The sequence below is a fragment of the Arvicola amphibius genome, chromosome 6 (genome assembly GCF_903992535.2).
Source record: "Arvicola amphibius chromosome 6, mArvAmp1.2, whole genome shotgun sequence".
Taxonomy (NCBI): domain Eukaryota; kingdom Metazoa; phylum Chordata; class Mammalia; order Rodentia; family Cricetidae; genus Arvicola; species Arvicola amphibius.
Window position 1 is genome coordinate 152,662,896 of NC_052052.2, and position 19,016 is coordinate 152,681,911.

General features: G+C 50.8%; 1 protein-coding gene across 1 annotated transcript in view; it reads left to right on the forward strand.

The window, feature by feature from the left end:
• Nucleotides 1–5,817: 5,817 nt before the first annotated feature.
• The window catches only part of Slc25a48 (solute carrier family 25 member 48), a 39,780-nt gene continuing 26,581 nt past the window's right edge, over nt 5,818–19,016 (forward strand). The window contains exons 1-4 of the mRNA XM_038333118.2: nt 5,818–6,006; nt 9,568–9,611; nt 13,407–13,478; nt 16,530–16,788. Of these exons, the coding sequence (XP_038189046.1) occupies nt 5,961–6,006; nt 9,568–9,611; nt 13,407–13,478; nt 16,530–16,788 (421 nt within the window). The 5' untranslated portion in view covers nt 5,818–5,960. The remainder of the gene's footprint in view (nt 6,007–9,567; nt 9,612–13,406; nt 13,479–16,529; nt 16,789–19,016) is intronic.

The following is a 19,016-nucleotide window of genomic DNA, read 5'->3' on the forward strand; positions in this document are numbered from 1 at the left end:
CCAGGAAACCTTGACCTCAAATGGCCAATCTACCTTCACTCCATGATCACATGCAGTTTCTCAACTCCGCGATGGACTGAGAATTCTCTGGACAGACCCCAGAGAACTGCCAATGAGGAGGAAGACCTGTTCCTGATGACAGGCTCAAACAGCACCTCCAAAATCAGCGTGTCCTTTCTGTCCCTCCAGCTACTTCCTGCAGCCAGCACAGAACAATGCAGGCCCAAAGAAAGTGTGTGTGGAGTCTGGTCATTACCATCTTTCTGTTCTTGGTGGGGGATGGGGTTCTAGTGGTCAGTAAAAAGGCCTGGAGGCAGAAAAGCAGCTGATGCTTTGGAAGCTCTGAAAGAAGCCAGAATTCTGTGGGGCTCTGGTAAGGCCCACAGAGAGGTGTCGCTACTGCCACTGGCCGTGAGGTAGCTGCCCCCTTAGCTCTGCCACGATCCAGACTCCTCCTGCTGCAGGCATCAGGTGGCCAGCCCTTTAGGCATTGCCCCATGGCCTCCTTGTTTAAGGTGCCTTTGAGTGCTAGCTGAACACCAGGCCTACACAGGCTCAGGGGACAAGGTAGTGCCTGTTCTCAAAGACGCCCCATCTGATGGACAGACAGACTATAAAGCCAGAGTGGACAGGGAGGCAGGTGGACATGTCCAGCCCAGACAGTTGAGGTGGAATGTGGAGGTGTGCACTTCAGCAGAGGCCTGGCAGGGAATGTGGCAGCCAAGCAGAATCACAAAGGAGCGGGTCACTGGGCTTAGCCAGAGAGCAGGGGAGGGCACCCCTACCAGCGACCAGCACATCCAGTCCCACACAGGGAAGGAATGTGGGGTGTGAAGGCCACAAAGCCTGGCTGGACGCCAGCTGGACAGAGCTGAGGTGGTAGGTGTAAGGAGTGGAAATGCCACCGGACCTTGCCTTGCAGGCCTGCACAGGCCTAAACGGGCCACTAGGATGTGCAGGCAAGGCCACCCAGAGTCATGGAGGGCCCTGCAGAGAGGTGGCCAGAGCAAAGGCCAGGCTTCAGAAGCCTGGTGTGGCAACAATTGAAGAGGGAGCCCAGGACCGGGTCAGAGGGAACAGAGGACCTATGTCCGCCATGCTGAGGCAGTGACGGCATAGGCAGGGGCTGCCAGAGGACAGTGGACGCTGGAATCGTTGAGAAGGGAGAGCACCAGGAGTTCCTGGCATTCGTGGCAGCTCAGTGGAGGTGCAGTTTCCCACGTGGAGGAGTGTGGAAGGAGCAGCACTGGGGGTCAGCATTCTCGTGGACATGCTGAGTTGAGATGGGAGACTCCCAGGCAGAGGCGATAGGTAGAGCAGGAGTTCTGTGCTCAGAAGTGAAGCCTGGAGTCAAGTAAAGTAGGAAACTGTAGGTGGGGAGAGAGATTATGGTGCGAACGGAGGAAGGTCCTTGGAGGTCTCCAGGGAACCGTATCTAAATATGGACGGGAGACAAGGAGGGGAGAAGAAAGACAGGCAGGAGGAAGCCGCGGGCTCATCATCAGGGCAGGTCAGTAGCTGGCCCAGGTGTAGGTGGTAGTGGGCACAGGTAGGGAGTGAGTCCTTGGCTAAGAAAGGAGTTGGAGAGCTAGAGCCGTGGATAAGTAGATTCACGGTGCTGTCAGGAGACTCCAGGGCTTCCCTGACGTCAGGAAACAGTTCCTCCTCTCCAATGCTTTCCCAGAGGCACCGGCTCTTCTTTAGCAGCTCCACCGGCTCTTCTTTAGCAGCTCTCTCCGAAGCAAAGCTTGGCATCTACTCAGTATTGGGGAGCTTCTGTTGCCCTTGGAGGAGCCAGCGAGGAACAGGAAATGGACTCCATTATCCAAGGATACCAGCACCCGCGTCCTTCCTATCCACATGCCCCACCACACAGGCGATGCTATGAGGGCTCAGTGGAAAAACCCAGGAAGAAATGGAATGGAATTTCTCTCTGGCCATGGCCACCCAAGTAGCCACGCCTTCTGAGTCTCTCTGAACCTTTCTCCTCCGAGTCTCCGTTTCTTTATGAGCTGGTTGGTTGCATCCCAGCCCAGAGGAAGCTTCCATTCAGACAGCAGCAGCATCAGTACTGCCCCCAGGAGGGAAATCCAGGGAGGGGTGACAGTTTAGGTTCTGTTCCTGGAGCCAGTGTTCTGCTGGGTCCCACACCCCAGGGCTCAGGGCCTGCTCCATGCTGCCACTCAGTGTCAGGTTCTCCGTGCCCCTGTGCACTTCAGGGTTAGAGTCACAGCGTGGGATTGGGAATGGGAGGGCTTCCATTCCTCTCAGGCCCATTGGCAATCAAGCCGTGGTACCCTGGGCCTTGGGGCCATCCTGCCTGCCAGCACTGCTGACTGCCAGCTCAAGACCACCCTAATGGTGCTGACACGGAACTGAGAAGCTGGTAATCTGCCTGGAAGAACTCGGGTGGTCCTGTAAGAGTAGCCTTGGAAACCGGCTGGCTTCACGCCGGATGTGCTCCAATATAGACTCACCAAGGGACTGCTCTTCGGGGACCTTTCATTTCTGAAATGGTCACAGGCCTAGATCGCAGGCAGAGTGGGGCACAGTTCAGGGACTAGTGCTGTAGCCTCAAGGCTGAGTGAGCCACCATGAACCTATGAAGTGAGCTCAGCCACAGGCTGTGACCTCTCACCCCCGCCCCCATGGGGCTCTGCAAGCCCCCTTGCCAGTCTGTGCTTCCTGCTTCATTCTACACTCTTCTTCCAGAGGGGTGGCCTTGGCTCTGGAGTTAAAAATCGAAGTCTGTGCCCACCTCACAGAGGAAGAAGACAGGACTACCGGAAGAGCTACTGAACACGAGCCTCGCTCCTCAGCAGGCCCTGCAGCAGGTGTCAGTGGTCAGATGCTTGCCTTGCGAGAAGGAAGCCTGACCAATTGCTCCTACACATTGACCCCAAAGTGCCAGTGGGACAAGAGCAGGCTAAGCAGAGGGACTTCCTCTAGGCCACACTCATCACTCCTGTCAGCCAAGTCCTGGGTTTGGGACCCAGGGCTGCACCCCTGCTGAAAGCTAGCTGGACACAGGTGGGCACAAGGTCACCTTCCTTAGAGGCAGGGAAGGCAGGACATTCCAAATGGAACAAAGGTGCCCCATGTGGCCAGCCTGGATGTCCCTGGACTGTAGCGTGGGGCTGACTGGGTGTGTGGTCTGCCTACAAAGCAATCTGAGCTAAAGAGGGCCCCACTTTACCTTTGGGCTGGAGCAGTGTAGGTTGAGGCAGCACCTGGTACGGATCCCCACCACCATCATCGCCCCCCAGCCATACCCGAGAGAGACTTTGGACCATTAGGTGCTTTGAACACAGGTCTCCGAGAGGACACAGCTAGAGGAAGGGCCTCAGCTGATTGGAACCACACTGTCAAGCCAACACAGGACAATACTAGAACCTTCCAAATGCCATCTCAGGCTGGATGTGAAGGCAGAGGGGCAGGAGAAGAGGTGTTGAAGGAAGATGTCAGAAAAGGCAGGTGGCATCTGTAGATTATCCCTAGAATTCTGCCATCTGTAGCTGTGGGATAATGCCTCCAGCTTGATAGGGTCTTGTTTGCTTGCTCAGGACCTCAGTTTGCGTACCTGTATTTGAAGACGCACACAGTGATAGGGAGGACTCATCAGGGCTCTACCTGAGAAACCAAAGCCTCTGTATGTAATGTCAGAGTTGACCTGAGCCAGTCTCATGTGTTGAATGGACCAGAAGACTGAAACCAGCCGGCAAGAGCTGACTTCTTCTTTCAGGACACCACATGGTTTGTTTTTAGGTCGTTTAAATTGGTTGAATGAGGCTTACCCAGATGATCAAGGTTCCGCTGACTGCAATCCTGGTCACACACATGGATACAGTCATAGCTAGCATGGCTAAACCGCTGGGCTAGCATCCTAAGTCACATGCACCATCACCCACCCACAGCCATACACACACCCCTCATGGCACCACCTGGATTAGTGTTTGGTAGAATCGCCCTGCCATGTGCTTCTGCCCCCAGGAGGATGGGGCAGTGTGTGCTAAGCCCAAAATATCCTCTGGCTGATGTATGTTATCCAGTATCATAAATACAGGGGGGGGGGTGTGTTCCTTGAGGTGGGTGAGAAGAGTTTCTGCCAAGCTGAGAGAACAGGACTTGGGCCTATGAACTTCCCCAAAGTACAGCTGTGCCTGCCTGGAATTCTGGCCGAGTAGAATGGGAGTGTCAACGGCTTGGGTTCTGGCAGCTGCTTAGTAGGCTGAAATGCTCCCTAGTTATATCTCCTTAGCTCCAGACAGGTTCTGGAGGGAGTTGCCAGCCTTGTCCTCACTGGTCTGAAGGCTGCCCAGGGTGAGGCAAGCTCTCTCTCCAGCTGTGGTATGGTGGTCTCTGAGAAAGCCTCACTCCCACAGAAGTTTCTGCTGAGCTCCTGACTAGTCCATGAGAGTGTTGTGGGTGTGGAGAGATGGGATGTTGCAGATGGAAAGCCAAAATTGTCTGCTCCTATAACCATCTTCTTATCGTCCATATGTGCATCTGGCTTATACCCCTTGGGCTGTCAGTAAAACATCTGGACTGAGGTGAGAACACTGGCTTCTACCAGCACAAAGGCTGAGAAGGCATCAGCGAGCGTCTATGGCCTAGAGTAGAGTTTCCCTTGCTTCAGTTCAGTCTGTGAGGAGGCTCTTGTGTCCATAAGGGGCCCACTCAGGCCAGACCTGTCCATGGGAGGGGGCTGAATGCCCCAATTAGAGGAGACTGCAGGACTTTCCATTCTGGGTAGGGTTTTCCCTGTGGAGGCCAGGGTTGGGGGAATAATTTGGAATCTGTTCTCAAACCAGGATCTGGCCATGTTACTCCTCTCCTCTGGCCACTTTCTGAAGGATCACCATTTCTGTATGAGATGCCTACACATTTTATACTCTAAACATAACGGCTTTCCTGGCCTGGAAGTGGGCTCCACAGACTTGCTGAAAGGAGTAAGCCAAGGCCTCAGGGAGGGTGCTTCAGTTAAGTGCAGGATAGTGGCCTCATTCAGAGCTGGCTTGAAGCTGGTTTCTGGGTGAGGTGCCTCCCATACCTTATTCAATTACTCACTGATAGATGGGACTCTCAACCCGGGGCATGTGGATGCTGTGTGACCTGGAGGAGGAGGAACAGTCTCTTAATTCTAGAACTGGCTTGGAAAATTGTGTGTACTCCATCTTGCAGTGAACCGGTCTTGGCTTTCAAAAGCCCATCGAAGATTTAAAAATGCTGTTTAATTACAGTTTGTGTGCATGCATGTATGTGCACATGAGTTCATGCATGTGCATATGTGTGGTTAGATGAGAAAAGGACCTAAAGTGTCCTACCCTGCCTTCTACTGGGCTGGCTGTCAAGCAAGCCCCAGCAATCCTCCTGTCTCTGTGACCCCTGCCCCCACCACTTAACCATGCCAGGCATTTATGTGAGTCCTGGGAACCCAAATTCAGGTCCTTATACTTGGACAGCAAGTGCTCTTTCCCACTAACCCATCTCCCCAAACCTTCAATTAGTTATTGCCAGCTGAGTCCTATTGCAGGCAGCCTTTGGTGTTTATAAACCACCTCCTCCTTCTTCGGAACAACTTTGCAAATGTGCCCTAAATGGGCTGGCTCCTCTGGCTGTCACTTTCACCTGGAAGGCCCCAAGGCTGCGTTATTGAGAAGCGCGAGGGAGGGTGGTGGCCAGAAGTAAGTCTATGAGAATTCCCCTGGTGACTGGGGCAGCCTCCTGGATCACATCTAGTGAGTGCTGTGCCTTTAAGATCCTCTGGGGGCGGGTTGTCAGCCACCCTCATTCGCTGACTGCCTGAGCGGCGGGTGGCTGGAACACTGAATTTGGGGAAGAACCTGCAGGGTGATCAAGTCTCGCTCTCGCGGACCTGGGCCATGCCCGACACACACTGAGGAGGGCCATTGCTCTGGCTGCGGGAGGGAGAGGAGGGAGAGGCGCAAGTCACTTTGGCCATGGGCAACTTCCAGCTGGAAGACTTTGTGGCAGGCTGGATCGGAGGTGAGTGTGCTTTCCAGACTCCCTCCTCCCTCCCCTGCATTACAGGGCAAATAGCGGAGGCCCAGTGCCAGCTGTTTGCACCTGGTGTTCTCGGTGCGCTTTGCAGCTCTGCATTGCCGGGTTTCATCAGGAGCAGAGTGAGCTGAGCGATGCCTGCAGCACCTGGCGTCCCTAGCCCAGTCCGCTTGGCTGGTCCTGTCCTTCCTAAGCCGAGCTCTTAAGATTCACGGTGATTTCTTTGAGCTTCTGGTTTGCCTCAATGTCAGGTTCCGAGGAAGTTGGATCCCATAATGATTAAACGGCTGGTAAGGGCAGACAACCAATGAAGCCACCCGAGTGTGTGCACACCCTTCAGTGACCCGGAGCACACCTGGGTTTGGGGACGAGTCTCCAAGAAACTTGTGCTTAGGTTGGCACTTGGCTTGGCTCTTAAGTCCCGGTGTCAGGGTGGCCAAGAACCTGGACTTTAAGATCAGGTTGGTCTCAAAGGCGTTGCCCCTGGAGGGAGTGGAGCCCTTGGGGCAGGGAGTGGAGCTCTGTGGGGCATTTGCCCAGGGCAACTGAGAAGGATCCCTTTGGTCCAGCTGCTGTCAGTTATCAGCCCTCCTTTCTTCAGTGCCCTCCTCTCCTGTTCTTCTGAACCCTTTGGTCCCTCTGCTTGGCTGTCACTACATTTTACCATAGCAAAGCCAAACAGGACTGGAACAGTTAACATAGTGACAGACAGTAAAGCCCACCCGCTCCTTGCTATGTGGCTGAGGTCCCTGTCAAACGCCTTAAGTTGTCTTCCTTGATGACACATGCAACAAACTCACCACAATGCCCTCCAAGTTTGTCTGAAGCCCTACAGACTTTCCCAGCTCTGGAAACTACTGCTCTAGCACCCTACTTTTTATTTTTTATTTTGCACCCCTGCTTTCAGATATGTAGGCTGAGTGTGAGCAGGGGGAGGGGCGCTTGGCTCTGAACTGCTGCTCCGGTCCTGAGGATGCCTGCCCCACCCTGGGGAAGATATTGGCACTTGGGCATTGGAGCTCCTGTCTCAAAGCTGGACCAGCAGAGCGAGGTTTTGGCTGCTGTTCAACTCCATGATATTCAGTTCAGGGGAGAGTGGAGGGTGAAGAGGACAGGAGCTTCTAGACCCAGCAACCAGTGTCCCTGTGGCCTGACTTGTTAAGCCACCTCTGCTGGCAGAGATGTTGCCTTTTTTATCAGTGTGGTGGAAGGATTCTCGCTGGAAAAGCAGCCCTGTATGAATGTCAGTTGCTAGGGACCACAAAGGCTTCTTTATCTAGGTGACTTTGAGACAGCCCGACACAAGTATGTGTGTAGCCAGGCGTTTCTGTTCTCTCTCTTCCCCTTTCCTCCTTTCCTCCCCCTCCCTTCCCTGCCTTCTCCTTATCCATTCAATTGTTACTCCTAATTCCCTTCCCCTGGAACCTAGTAATCTGTTTTCTGTCTTTATGGCTTTGCCTATTCTCCATAATAAAGTTGCCAGCACATTTGCCTTTTGTGTCTAGCTTCTCTTGCTTAGCATAATAAGGTTTTTTTAGGGGTCACCCACATTGTAACATGGTCTGTACTCCATTCCTATCTGTTTTGTGACTTTATCTGGGGAGATATGAACAAGTGGCTATTCACCCCAGATAGAGCATTGATGACAGACCAAAGAAATGATTCTATCAAAGTCTCGTTGAACAAGTCCATGAGTTTACTAGAGTTACTTTCAGGAGTATAGGCAAGGGGTTAGTTATGGGTGCATGGGTGACTGACTCAAGGAGAGCTGAAGCCCTGAAGAACCCACCCCAGCATGACTGACAGTTCTTAAAGTAGCTGCACATCTGGTCTCATTTCAGCTGGACAGAGTCTCCTCCTTCCAGCAGCCCTTACTGTGTATATAATTTTAGGAAGAGGACCTTGTAAATCTTATGAGTTTCAGGAAGTTCTGAGACTTCTGAGTTTCCCTTCCCAAGTCTTAAGGATTCTTCTTCCAGGATGGGATGTTTCCATTTGGAGGAAATGGCTACATAGTACTAATCACAGCTAGGTAACGGTCCATTGTTACCTATAAATGCCATATTTATTCACCGTATGTCACTTGATGAATTTGTCCCCTGCGAGGAATGCCATGGTACCATGGATGTGCTTATTCTTGTTTGAGTTCTTGCTTTCAGTTCTTAGGGATATATCTAGGATGGGATACTGGGGATAGGATGAGTCATGTAGTAATTCTGGGTTTAACTTTTTTGAGGAATAACTGGTTTATACAGCGATGGCACTGATTCCCATTCCCATCCACAACATACAAGAGTTCTCAGGGCTGGAGAGTGCTCAGGAGTTGAGAGTCTGCCCTGCTCTCCCAGTGTAGTTTCAGGCATTCATATACTCATAACCATCTATCTACATATGTAATTTCAGGGACTCAGAGTCCTCTTTTAGCCTCTGTGGGCAGGCACCACACGCATGTGGTGCACATACATATATATGTGAGATCCAATTTCTTAGCCAGGCAGTGGTGGTGCACACATTTAATCCCAGCATCCAGGAGGCAGAAGCAGGTTGATCTCTGTGAGTTCAAGGCCAGCCTGGTCTACAGATTGAGTTCCAGGACAGCCAGGGCTCCACAGAGAAACCCTGTCTTTAAAAAAAAAATCCAATTTCTTTGTATCTTTGCCAACACTTTTTTTTTTTTTTAATTTTTCAAGACAGGGTTTCTCTGTGGCTTTGGAGCCTGTCCTGGAACTAGCTCTTGTAGAACAGGCTGGCCTTGAACTCACAGAGATCCACCTGCTTCTGCCTCTTGAGTGCTGGGATTAAAGGCGTGTGCCACCACCGCCCGGCTTGTCAACACTTTATAATTTATCTTTCTTTAAAAAAGAATGTAGTCTATCTAGTGGAAGTAGAGGGAAATTTCATTGCTTTGGTTTACATTTCCCTAGTGACCAACGAAGTTGAGTATGTATATTCATGTTGGCCATTGGCATATCTTCTTCAGAAATGTTAATTTTGGCCATTTAAACAATGTTTTAGGTGTAAGAGCTTTCTGCATATTCTGGATTTGAGACCCTTAACAGATAGGTGGTTTGTAAACAGTATCTCTCAGTTTTAAGCCACCTGTCTTCCCTTTAATGAGAGTATCTATTGTGATGTCTAGTTTTAGGGACTCTTTTTTTTTTCGTTGTTTTACTTTATTGTAACTACAAACGTTTCAAAACCCAGGTTAAAAAATATTTCCACATATTTGTGACTTTTATAGTCTTAACCCTTTGCTCTATTTTGGATAAAAGTGAGGCAGAGTCTAAATCCATTCTTTGGCACATGGATGTTTAGTTGACTATGAGCCATAATTCTCGTTTTGGAGTACTTTAAATAATAAGGTCCCAACTTGAGTCTACTCTCTCTGTCTTCCTCAGTACTGGATCAGGCCTCGCACGCTGGACGACACCTCTGGTAACTAACGGTTGACTGATGTACCTCTGCTTTCCAGCCTCCTCGAGGGGATGGCAGGGACACCCAGGAGGCCAGGGTTTGGGTGACCAGGTGTTGTTCTTTGACCTACAGGTGCAGCCGGTGTCATTGTTGGCTACCCTCTGGACACAGTCAAGGTACAGTAGCTGTGTTTTCATGACCCCTTGGGAAGATACCTGGAGTAGGGCCGCCCCTGGAGCCATGCCTCTCTCTGATCTCTGAGGGCTCCCCAGCCCAGGGCAGGCCTTCTGCTGGCCCAGGGGGATGTGATGTCAGGAGGCTTGTGTTACCCCCATCACTGTCTCCTGTCTGCCTGCAGGATTTTGTGAGCTGGTGAGGAAGGATACAGGATACTGATGATTGTCCGCCTCCAAGTACCTGGGGAGTGGACAGTCAGGAAGGGTTTCAGATGTGAGATGGGGTCTGAGTTTGAAGTATGAGACTGGGTTTCCAGTCATTGGAAATATATGCCAGGCACAGGGAACAGCATGGAAAGGGGCTGAGGTAGGGACCCTGAGTAGGGATCATGCTTGGCAAAGGCCAGCAAGACCAGTTTTGCTGATGCATCTGGTTCTATGTTACAACTGTGGACTCAAATCTAGGCAGGTCAGCACTCGGTCCTTAGGGTGCTTTGCTGTCAGATTGGAATAGTTTGAGTAGGCATATAGGATATGAGGACTCTGGAGCCAACAGAGCCATTCCGACAGTCACAGGTACCCCCGAAGGAATAGGGGAGCCTGTCTCAGGTCCTATCAGGAAGAGCAGAGGAATGAAGGAATGAGATTCCACAAAAGGACAGTCTGAGTCCCAGCCATCCCACGTGTGACCCATCCATGGTGAGCAGGACCCAGCCCTGCCCCAGACACATGGCCACCAATAGTGCCCCAGCCCTTCCTAAAACCGCCTGGTCTGTGTACAGAGTAAGCTCTGAGGCCTGACTCAAATATCTGTAGTTTCTTTTCTCTCGGTCTTCCTCTGCATACGACAACGGTCCCTCTAAGGTTAGGACCAGGCTTAATCTATGCCTGATGTATACTTCTCCAGGGCTAATCTATTGTCCTTACTTTTGTCAAGAGGGCCCCTAGATTTATCCATCAAATACCCTCATCATCAGGCCCTGGCTCAGGGAATGGCTCTTTCCCTTGCAGTGAGTAACTGGGATGTCTGGTATCTAGAGCCTTATGACAATATCCTTGTGCTGCTTCAAGCAATGATGGAAACTAAAGCTAGCTGTGGGCTTCATCTGTAAGGTGTGGCACTTGCTGGATACACTCAGGTAAGGGCTTCTGATGCACATCTGCATAGCCTGCCATTGGTGTGCACTGACCACCGGCTCCTGGTGTAAGCAGTGCCAAGAGCCTTGGCTTGGAAGCACACTGCAAAGGCTCAGCATGTCTGGTAGACCTCTGCTGATGGCCCCGAGGAAGCTCTGGGATTCACGCTTTGCCCTTGAGTCAAGACCACTCAGAGCTTGAGTGCTTTGACTATTCAACCTTGGTGGGGACTTACTCTTCCATGGTCATCTACTACTCTGTGGCAGAGCTGGGGCCAGTGAGGGATAGTTTAGGGCCTCATGCCAACTTTAGGTGGGATACATAGAGAGGCCTATATCACCCCCATAGTCCTTGTCATTGTCCTGGTTGGGAACACCCTACCCCAAATTTGACTTCTGTGACTCTCGGCCCCCACACTGCTGCAAATTCCAGAGTGATTCTCCCAGCCAGCAATGCAAAAGACTCCTTCACCATCACTCAGCCCTTCTTAACATGGGCCTGTTTTTTTGTAACTTTCAACCAGCAGATATACTTCATTTTAGATTTATTATTTCTCAAAGTTTTAAGGTTTGCTGTTTGCTGTATATTCCAATGATTTTGCCACCCTTCATTTAAAAAAAGTAATGCTTTCAGCATTGAGTGTATTTCTTCATATTTACTCCCTTCCCCCAGCTCCTCTCAGACACACCCCTCCTTACTATCCATCCTGCTCGGTGTTCACTCTAATTTCTTTTTAAATTTATTTATCATGTGTGTCTGAGCATGAGCCAGCATGTGTGTCTGTGTACTGTGTATGTACAGTGCCCTCAGAGGTCAGAAGAAGTTGTCAGATCCTTTGGAACTGGAATTATAGGTAGTTATGAGCTGCCGTGTGGTGCTGGGAGTTAAATCCAGGTCGTCTACAAGAGCAGCGAGTGCTCGTAAGTGATGAGCCACCTCTCCAGTTCCCCCTTCTCCTCTAATCCATCTAACCCAGTGTCTGTTGCCCAGCTACTGTGGGGGAGTTTTTTCCACTATAGTGTATGTATGTATGTACGTGTGTGTGTGTGTGTATGTATACACATATACAACATATATATCTATTCCAACCCCACTAAGCTATATTATCCATGAGGTCTGAGATGTTGCTATCTTTCTGCTGAGCCTTCTGAGGGTGGGAACAGATTCATAATATCGACACATAACAAATAGTATCTAAGTAAGGCAATTAATCCATCCCCCTAATTATAAACCTAGCGCTTATGAACAACATGATGGCATTTCCCATCGATCACCTGTAGCTATATATGCTTATGAATGTAGATGGATGTCAGTCAAATTCCTGGTCATGCTATTTGCCATGGCTGCTCCTCAGAGGAAAGTGGGTGAGATAGAGTTGATAGTAGGCTCTGGCCTTATGGTGAACCTTTTATTGAGAGGATGTATTCCCATATTAGTTGTACAGTTAGTATTGTCTTTAAAACTATATGTACTAAAAGATACCCTTGCTTATCATGGAAGATTGAGCCTGCAGAGGATGCCAGCTAGGAGACCGTCACTTTGATGGCCTGCTTCTAGGGCCTTCATTCCTTGCTGGCCATTAGGTGCTGCAGGGGACAAGGCCCACTTTGGGATCTCACAGCTTCTAACAGACAGTGCAGGGCATAGGGACTAAGAAAACCTCTTAGGGAGAATTTATATATAGATCTATAAAGAAGTGGAACGCTCTGAAGCCTGGGCAAGTGCTCTTCTGAACAGTTCTGTGGGCTTCTTCAGATGCTCTGTGCCTCTCGCCTCCTGCCCCTGGTTACCCAGATTTCTTAGAGGATGCTTTTCTATGTAACCTCTTAAGTCAGTGCAGAGTTGTTACTATTACCAAGCCCATTCTCAAGGCAAGGGCAAGAGTAGAGGGAGATGGGTGGCCCTGTCTGGTGGGGAATCTAATGTGTACATAAGCTTATGTGTGTCTTAATCTAACCTGAACCCTGGTTTGTGTGTAAGCTCAACAGGAGGATGGGGATGGAAGGCCAGGATGGGGGCAGCAGAGCGAAGGTTGGAGTCAGGAAATGTATATGTGGTTGGCACGGAAGGGAGAATACCAGGAGAAGAAATGGCGTGGAGGGTAACAGGAAGGCCAGTCTCCACCTCCAAAGTGTCCTGGGCATAGGTAGCATTTGATAGGGGGCCCTGGAGAGTTTTAAACCGGGTGACATGATCGCAATTATTTTGAGAAAAACCAGCCTGGCTGTGGTGTAGAGAAGGGCTGGAAGTGAGTGGGCTACACTAGGGCCAAGGCCTCGTCCAGGTGAGAAAGGGGCAGACTAGGAAGATGGAAAAATGAGCAGGTGTCCCCAAAGACATCCTGAAGGGCGGAGTGATGGGCAGCATAGGTAGGTAAAGCCAAGGTCTGCCTTTGTGGACTTAAGAGGCAGCCATCATCACTGCACAGCCGACTGATCTCGTTTGTTCTCTGGCTCAAAGTGGCCTTCTGCTGCGTGGAGCTGGGCTTGATAGATAGCAGAGCAAATGTCCCTAAAGATCATGGGGCACCAGGCTGACCAGGACTGAGCCTGGTCCTCCTTCCAGGCTGGGTCACTGGGGACAGGGCCCATCTCTTTGGGTATCTTTGGAGGTTTGTGACCTGTATCAGTGTCTCTTTGCCCTCTGCTTCCCCCACAGACTCGCCTGCAGGCTGGTGTTGGCTACGGGAACACATTTAGTTGCATCCGCATGGTGTACGAGAAGGAGCGTGTAAGTGCCCTGGGGTGGGTGGAGGATCCTGCCAGGGTCCCCCATGGACTGAGGCCCAGGCCCTGGGGTGGGTGGAGGGTCCTGCCAGGGTCCCTCACAGACTGGGGCCCAGGCCCTGGGGTGTGTGGAGGGTCCTGCCAGAGTCCCCCATGGACTGAGGCCCAGGCCACACACCTACAGTGGCACAATAGGCATGAGAGAGCTTGTTCCTGCTTATCATTTGTTTTTTTCATTGCCACATGGCAAATGCTACCTTACCTCAGCTTACCCTTGGACACCTAGTACATCGCTGGGGAGAAACTGGGTTTGTATGAACTCTCTGGAAATCTCTGAGGACTTTAGAACCACAGCATGGAAAGTTCCTGCATCAACAGGAAACTTGTTAGTTTCACAAAACAGTGATTGCTGGGTAAACTGAGTCACAGCAAGACTTTCCTTTATGTGGGTGAAGAACCTACCCATGTGACTGAGGTACTGATTTTCAAATAGGAAATGGAGTGAGATTTTGTAACACAAACTCCTGTTTTAAGAATGAGTGGGTTGAAGCCGGGTGGTGGTGGCGCATGCCCTTAATCCCAGGCAGAGACAGGCAGATCTCTGTGAGTTCTAGGCCAGCCTGGTCTACAGAGCGAGTTCCAGAACAGGCTCCAAAGCTACACAGAGAAATCCTGTCTCGAAAAAGGAAAACAAAAGAGTGGGTTGCTTCCTAAGAATCTAAAATAAAAAAAAATTAAATTGAGGCTGAAATGACCTAATTGAAAGAAACAGCCGAATGCAGTTTGTGGGGTTATGCGGCTTTTCTCCGAGTCCTGGAAATGTACCCAGTTGTACATGTACAACAGTTGTGACTGTTGATGCCACAGGCCCCATAGTAACAAATGCCCTAGGGTTGCATGGCCTCCTGCAGGTACCAAGCTTGTCAACAATCACCTTGATTGCCAGTATTGTTTTCTCTCTCTTGATTGGCCACTGAGGTCAGGGTGAGTACTGCCAAGCTCAGTCTTGGTGTTCCAAGGCAACGGGCATGATGCCCCAGTCTCCTGAAAGGTAGCCACTGGGTCTTTTTTGGCTCATCATCCCTGTGGCACTTGCCAGCCCGTGTTCCACTGCCAGCACTCTGGTGGGTGGGGACTTTAGGTGGTGTTTCTGAGGTAGTGTTTGTGCAGAAGAGCCTAAAACAAGATATGTGTGTGTGTGTGTGTGTGTGTGTGTGCGCGCGCACACACACGTAAGTGGGGTGCCCGCCCGGATCACCAGTCTGTGGCACAGCTTTGCCCATGGTCAGTTTCTGAGATGCCCTCCTCGAACCTTGCCACCTTTGGCACATGTCAAGACTTACACGTGTGTGTGTGTGTGTGTGTGTGTGTGTGTGTGTGCATGCACATGCGCACGTGTATGTGGAGTGCCCGCCGGGATCACCAGCCTGTGGCACATCTTTGCCCATGGTCAGTTTCTGAGATGCCCTCCTCGAGCTTTGCCACCTTTGGCACATGTGCACTGTTTCAACTCTCCAACGGTTGTGGAATTTTCCAGTTTCCCTTGGAGCGGCTGTGGTTTGATTGACCACAGACACAGAAGACACCCTGCCCCCAGCAGGAAACATTGCTTTTCAGCTTCCTCCTTCTCGCTCTACCGCCTTGTGTGTGCACATGTGTGCATGCATGTAAGCGGAGACTGCTCTTCCGTTCCCCGCTGCCCAGACCCAAACAGTCACACAGGAACTACATTAATTACAACACTGCTTGGCCTCTTATTAAGTTAACTCTTGCATGTTATATTAACCCATTTCTATTAGTCAATGTATCACCATGAGTTTGTGGCCTACTGGTAAATTTCTGGCATCTGTCTCCTTTGGCAGCAACATGGTGTCTCCCTGACTCTGCCTACTCTCTCTCTCCATCTCTGTTCAGATTTCTCACCTGGCTTTATTCTGCTCTGCCATAGGCCAAAGCAGCTTTATTTATCAGCCAATAAAGCAACACATATACAGAAGGACATCCCACATCACGTGCATATGTATGTGTGTATGTATGTTTGTATGTATACATATTTATGTGTCTGTGTGTGGAGAGGGACCTACAGGCTATTCCTAGCACCCCTGGGAGATCCCTTTGTTAGCCCCTTATCACAGATTTACACAGACTTAGTGAGTTGTATTGTATTGTCTGTCAATTTGTCTGTACTCTCTATCCCACCCTCATCTGCCTTACTCCCAGACCATGAGCTCCATATGGTGAAGACTGTTTTGTTATTTTTGTTATTGGTACCTCCCAGGGCTTGGCACACAGAAAGTAATGAGAGAGAGAGAGAAAAAGGGAGAGGGAGGGGGAGGGGGAGGGAGAGGGAGAGGGAGAGAGAGAGAGAGAGAGAGAGAGAGAGAGAGAGAGAGAGAGAGAGAGAGAGAGAGAGAGAGAGAGAGAGAGAGAGAGAGAAAACGCTTTGCTTGAGTGGCACGTGAAGAAATCTATTAGTACTAAATTATCCCCCACTACACAGAGCCTGGTTTTTTCCAGCTCCAGATACTGCCATTTGGGAAACACACACACACACACACACACACACACACACGATCTTTTTTTTTTTTTTTTTTTTTTTTTGGTTTTTCGAGTCAGGGTTTCTCTGCAGCTTTTTTAGAGCCTGTCCTGGAACTAGCTCTTGTAGACCAGGCTGGCCTCGAACTCACAGAGATCCGGCTGCCTCTGCCTCCCGAGTGCTGGGATTAAAGGCGTGCGCCACCACCGCCCGGCCACACACACGATCTTAACATCAACATCATATATGACACCAAGATTGCATTGTGCAAAGGCTCATCTTTAGGTCTAGAATGACTACCTGGGTGGCATGTGGCCTTCCTCCTCTGTTTTTTCCATGTCATCTAGACCCTTTGGGGGGCTCTTCTCTGATACAGTGGATTATTTATTCTGGATGCATGCATTACCTGAAGCTTCAGGAGGGAGGCCGAGAGTATCAGGGGAGTCCCACACCTGATATGCAGAGACCCTGGGGCATGGTTTGACCTCACACTTCCTCCATCTGGTCCCCTTGCCACAGGTGTTTGGCTTCTTCAAGGGCATGTCCTTTCCCGTGGCCAGCATTGCTGTCTACAACTCGGTGGTGTTTGGGGTCTTCAGTAATACGGAACGGTTCCTCAGCCGGCACCGCTATGGGGAGCCTGAGGCTGGCCCTGGCCGAAGCCTGTCTGACCTACTCCTGGCAAGCATGATGGCTGGAATGGTCTCCGTAGGGCTGGGCGGTCCTGCGGAACTCATCAAGATCCGACTGCAGATGCAAACACAGCCTTTTCGGGAAGGTAAGAGGCCAATGGGGGAGATCCAGTGCTGAGGACCTATGTGTGACCTTTCCGCTCTTGGGTGGATCTGGGGTGCCATTGTTCCGAGCCTCGTTAGTGATCAAGGCCATCCCCATTCTGTTCATTACAAGTGCCATCTCTCATTTTCTCTCAAGAGTTTTCCATGCTGCTCTTGAAAGTGGCTTCAACAGAGGAAGAAGAAAGGAAGGGGTGCATGTTGTTTGTCAGCTTTGGTAGAGTCTGGTGCCAGAGAAGGGAAAGGAGGAGGGGGCGCATGCTGTGTGTCCGCTTTGGTGGAGTCCGGTGCCAGAGGAGATAAGGGGGCAGGGCAAGCGCTGTGTGTCTGTTTTGGTGGAGTCGGGCGCTAGGGGAGGCATATTCCAATGCCTCAGAGTTTTGTTCTTGGTTCTTTCGCTAATTTTTACCAGTTTCCCAGACGAGGTATTGTTCTCTCCCTTTCTGTTTCCCTTTCTGTAGGCTGGAGGGGCTGGATTCCTGGTCTTTGCTGTCATATTATGTATAAGCTAAGCCCCTTTTGGCTGGTTGCTGTGTCTGCTTTGCTCAGCGACGCTGGGGTTTGGCTGTGTGATACCACGAGAGACCCACAGTTTATTCAGGAGCATCCTGGCCCCGGTCCATAGCTCTCTGTCCAGGGAGTGTCTAGTGCAGGCCTGAAGCCCTCTGAGAGTGAGGCTGATGCTCCCACTGGGCACAGGGAGAGCCTGTGGCCCAGCTGCCCCGAAGATGTGTGTCTCTCCAATACATAAAGTCAGTGTCGGCATAGATGAGATAGGAGATCTATGTACGTGTTGCATGACACACTCAGGGCTCTATCCCGAGGACCCTGGAACAAGACCCGTTCACTTCATCTTTGGATGCCTCCGTCTAAGAGCTAGACAGAAACTGGATGTCCTATGGGTAGAATACAGACTCTCAGCCAGGCTAGATCTGGGGGACTGGGAGTAGAGTTGAGAACAGGGGATAAGGAGGGCTTGAAAATATTGGAGCGGGACACTCAGGCCTGCTTCACCTGGAGTGTGAGAGCCTGAGGTACGGCCTGTCTGGGTCAGGATCCACCCATCTCAGAAGTTCAGATCTTTCTAGCATACTACTTCTTAGGTGATCCCTTTGACTAGTGGAAACACAGAGACCATGAGTTCCCAGCCCCAGGAGAGGCATCACAGGGGGACTGTGTGAGCACCCGGCTATGGCCTTCCCTGACCACAACTGTGTGAGCACCTGGTTCTGGCCTCATGTGGCAGTTCTTCTGGGGTCCTGGGGGAACCCGCTGTCATAAACCCCTCGAGACAGCAACAGAAGAGGAATACGTGTCTGTCTGTCCTTCTGAGCATGCAGGAGACAAGCCCTCGGGGAGCTCAAAGAGGCCTCTGTAAGTGTCTGGAGAGCTGACACAGCTCTAGTCCTCAGAGCCTATGTTCAGGTCTCAGATGACAGAGAAGACAAAGACAGCTTACCTGAGCGAGTGGAGGGAGGAGCCACCTCAGCAATGCCCACGAGTCCACTGAGTTGGGCTCAATGGGTCACAGCCATAGGGGCCACATAGCACAGAGCCCTGTGATACATTCGATTCCATGGCAGGATTCCTGCTTGTCTGATCTTCACAATGTCCTGATCTCTGGGCACCTGCCAATGGGAAGCAGACAGGCCTCATAGCCTGGGGTCCTATCCTAGCTGGAGGTTTAGCGAGATAATAGCACAGGTCTCACTCTGAGCCCATGGATGCGCTTCTGGCTTATAGAAGCTAAGGTTATAGTGATATTGTAACTTCTGGCCACCTAAGACTTTGAACAAATTTTTCACATACAAAGTTTCAGATTTCAGGAGAGAGCTGGGCTAGGGGTATGTCTCCAAAATATCGCTCAAGATGGCCCAGTTCCCAGTTCCTGGACTCTGAAAGGGGCTCAGTCGCGTAAATCAGGCTGTGCGCTTGGCCATTCCCCTTTTCACCTCATCATGGCTGCTTGGGACAAGGCCTCTGCTGACCACAAATGTCAGAGGAACTCTGATGAAGGGTTGTGGGAGGCAGAGCGTCACCAGATAGGACTCTCTAGAAAATGAGGAAGGATGTGGTTTTCATTAATTTGCTTCTTGTGAACTCTCAGGCTAGAAAGAGCAATATCAGGCAATTTAGAGGAGGTAACACCAGTGAGCAGAGGTCCTACTAAGTCTTCCCTCTGTAACACGGGGACCAGAGGCCCTAGGAAGTC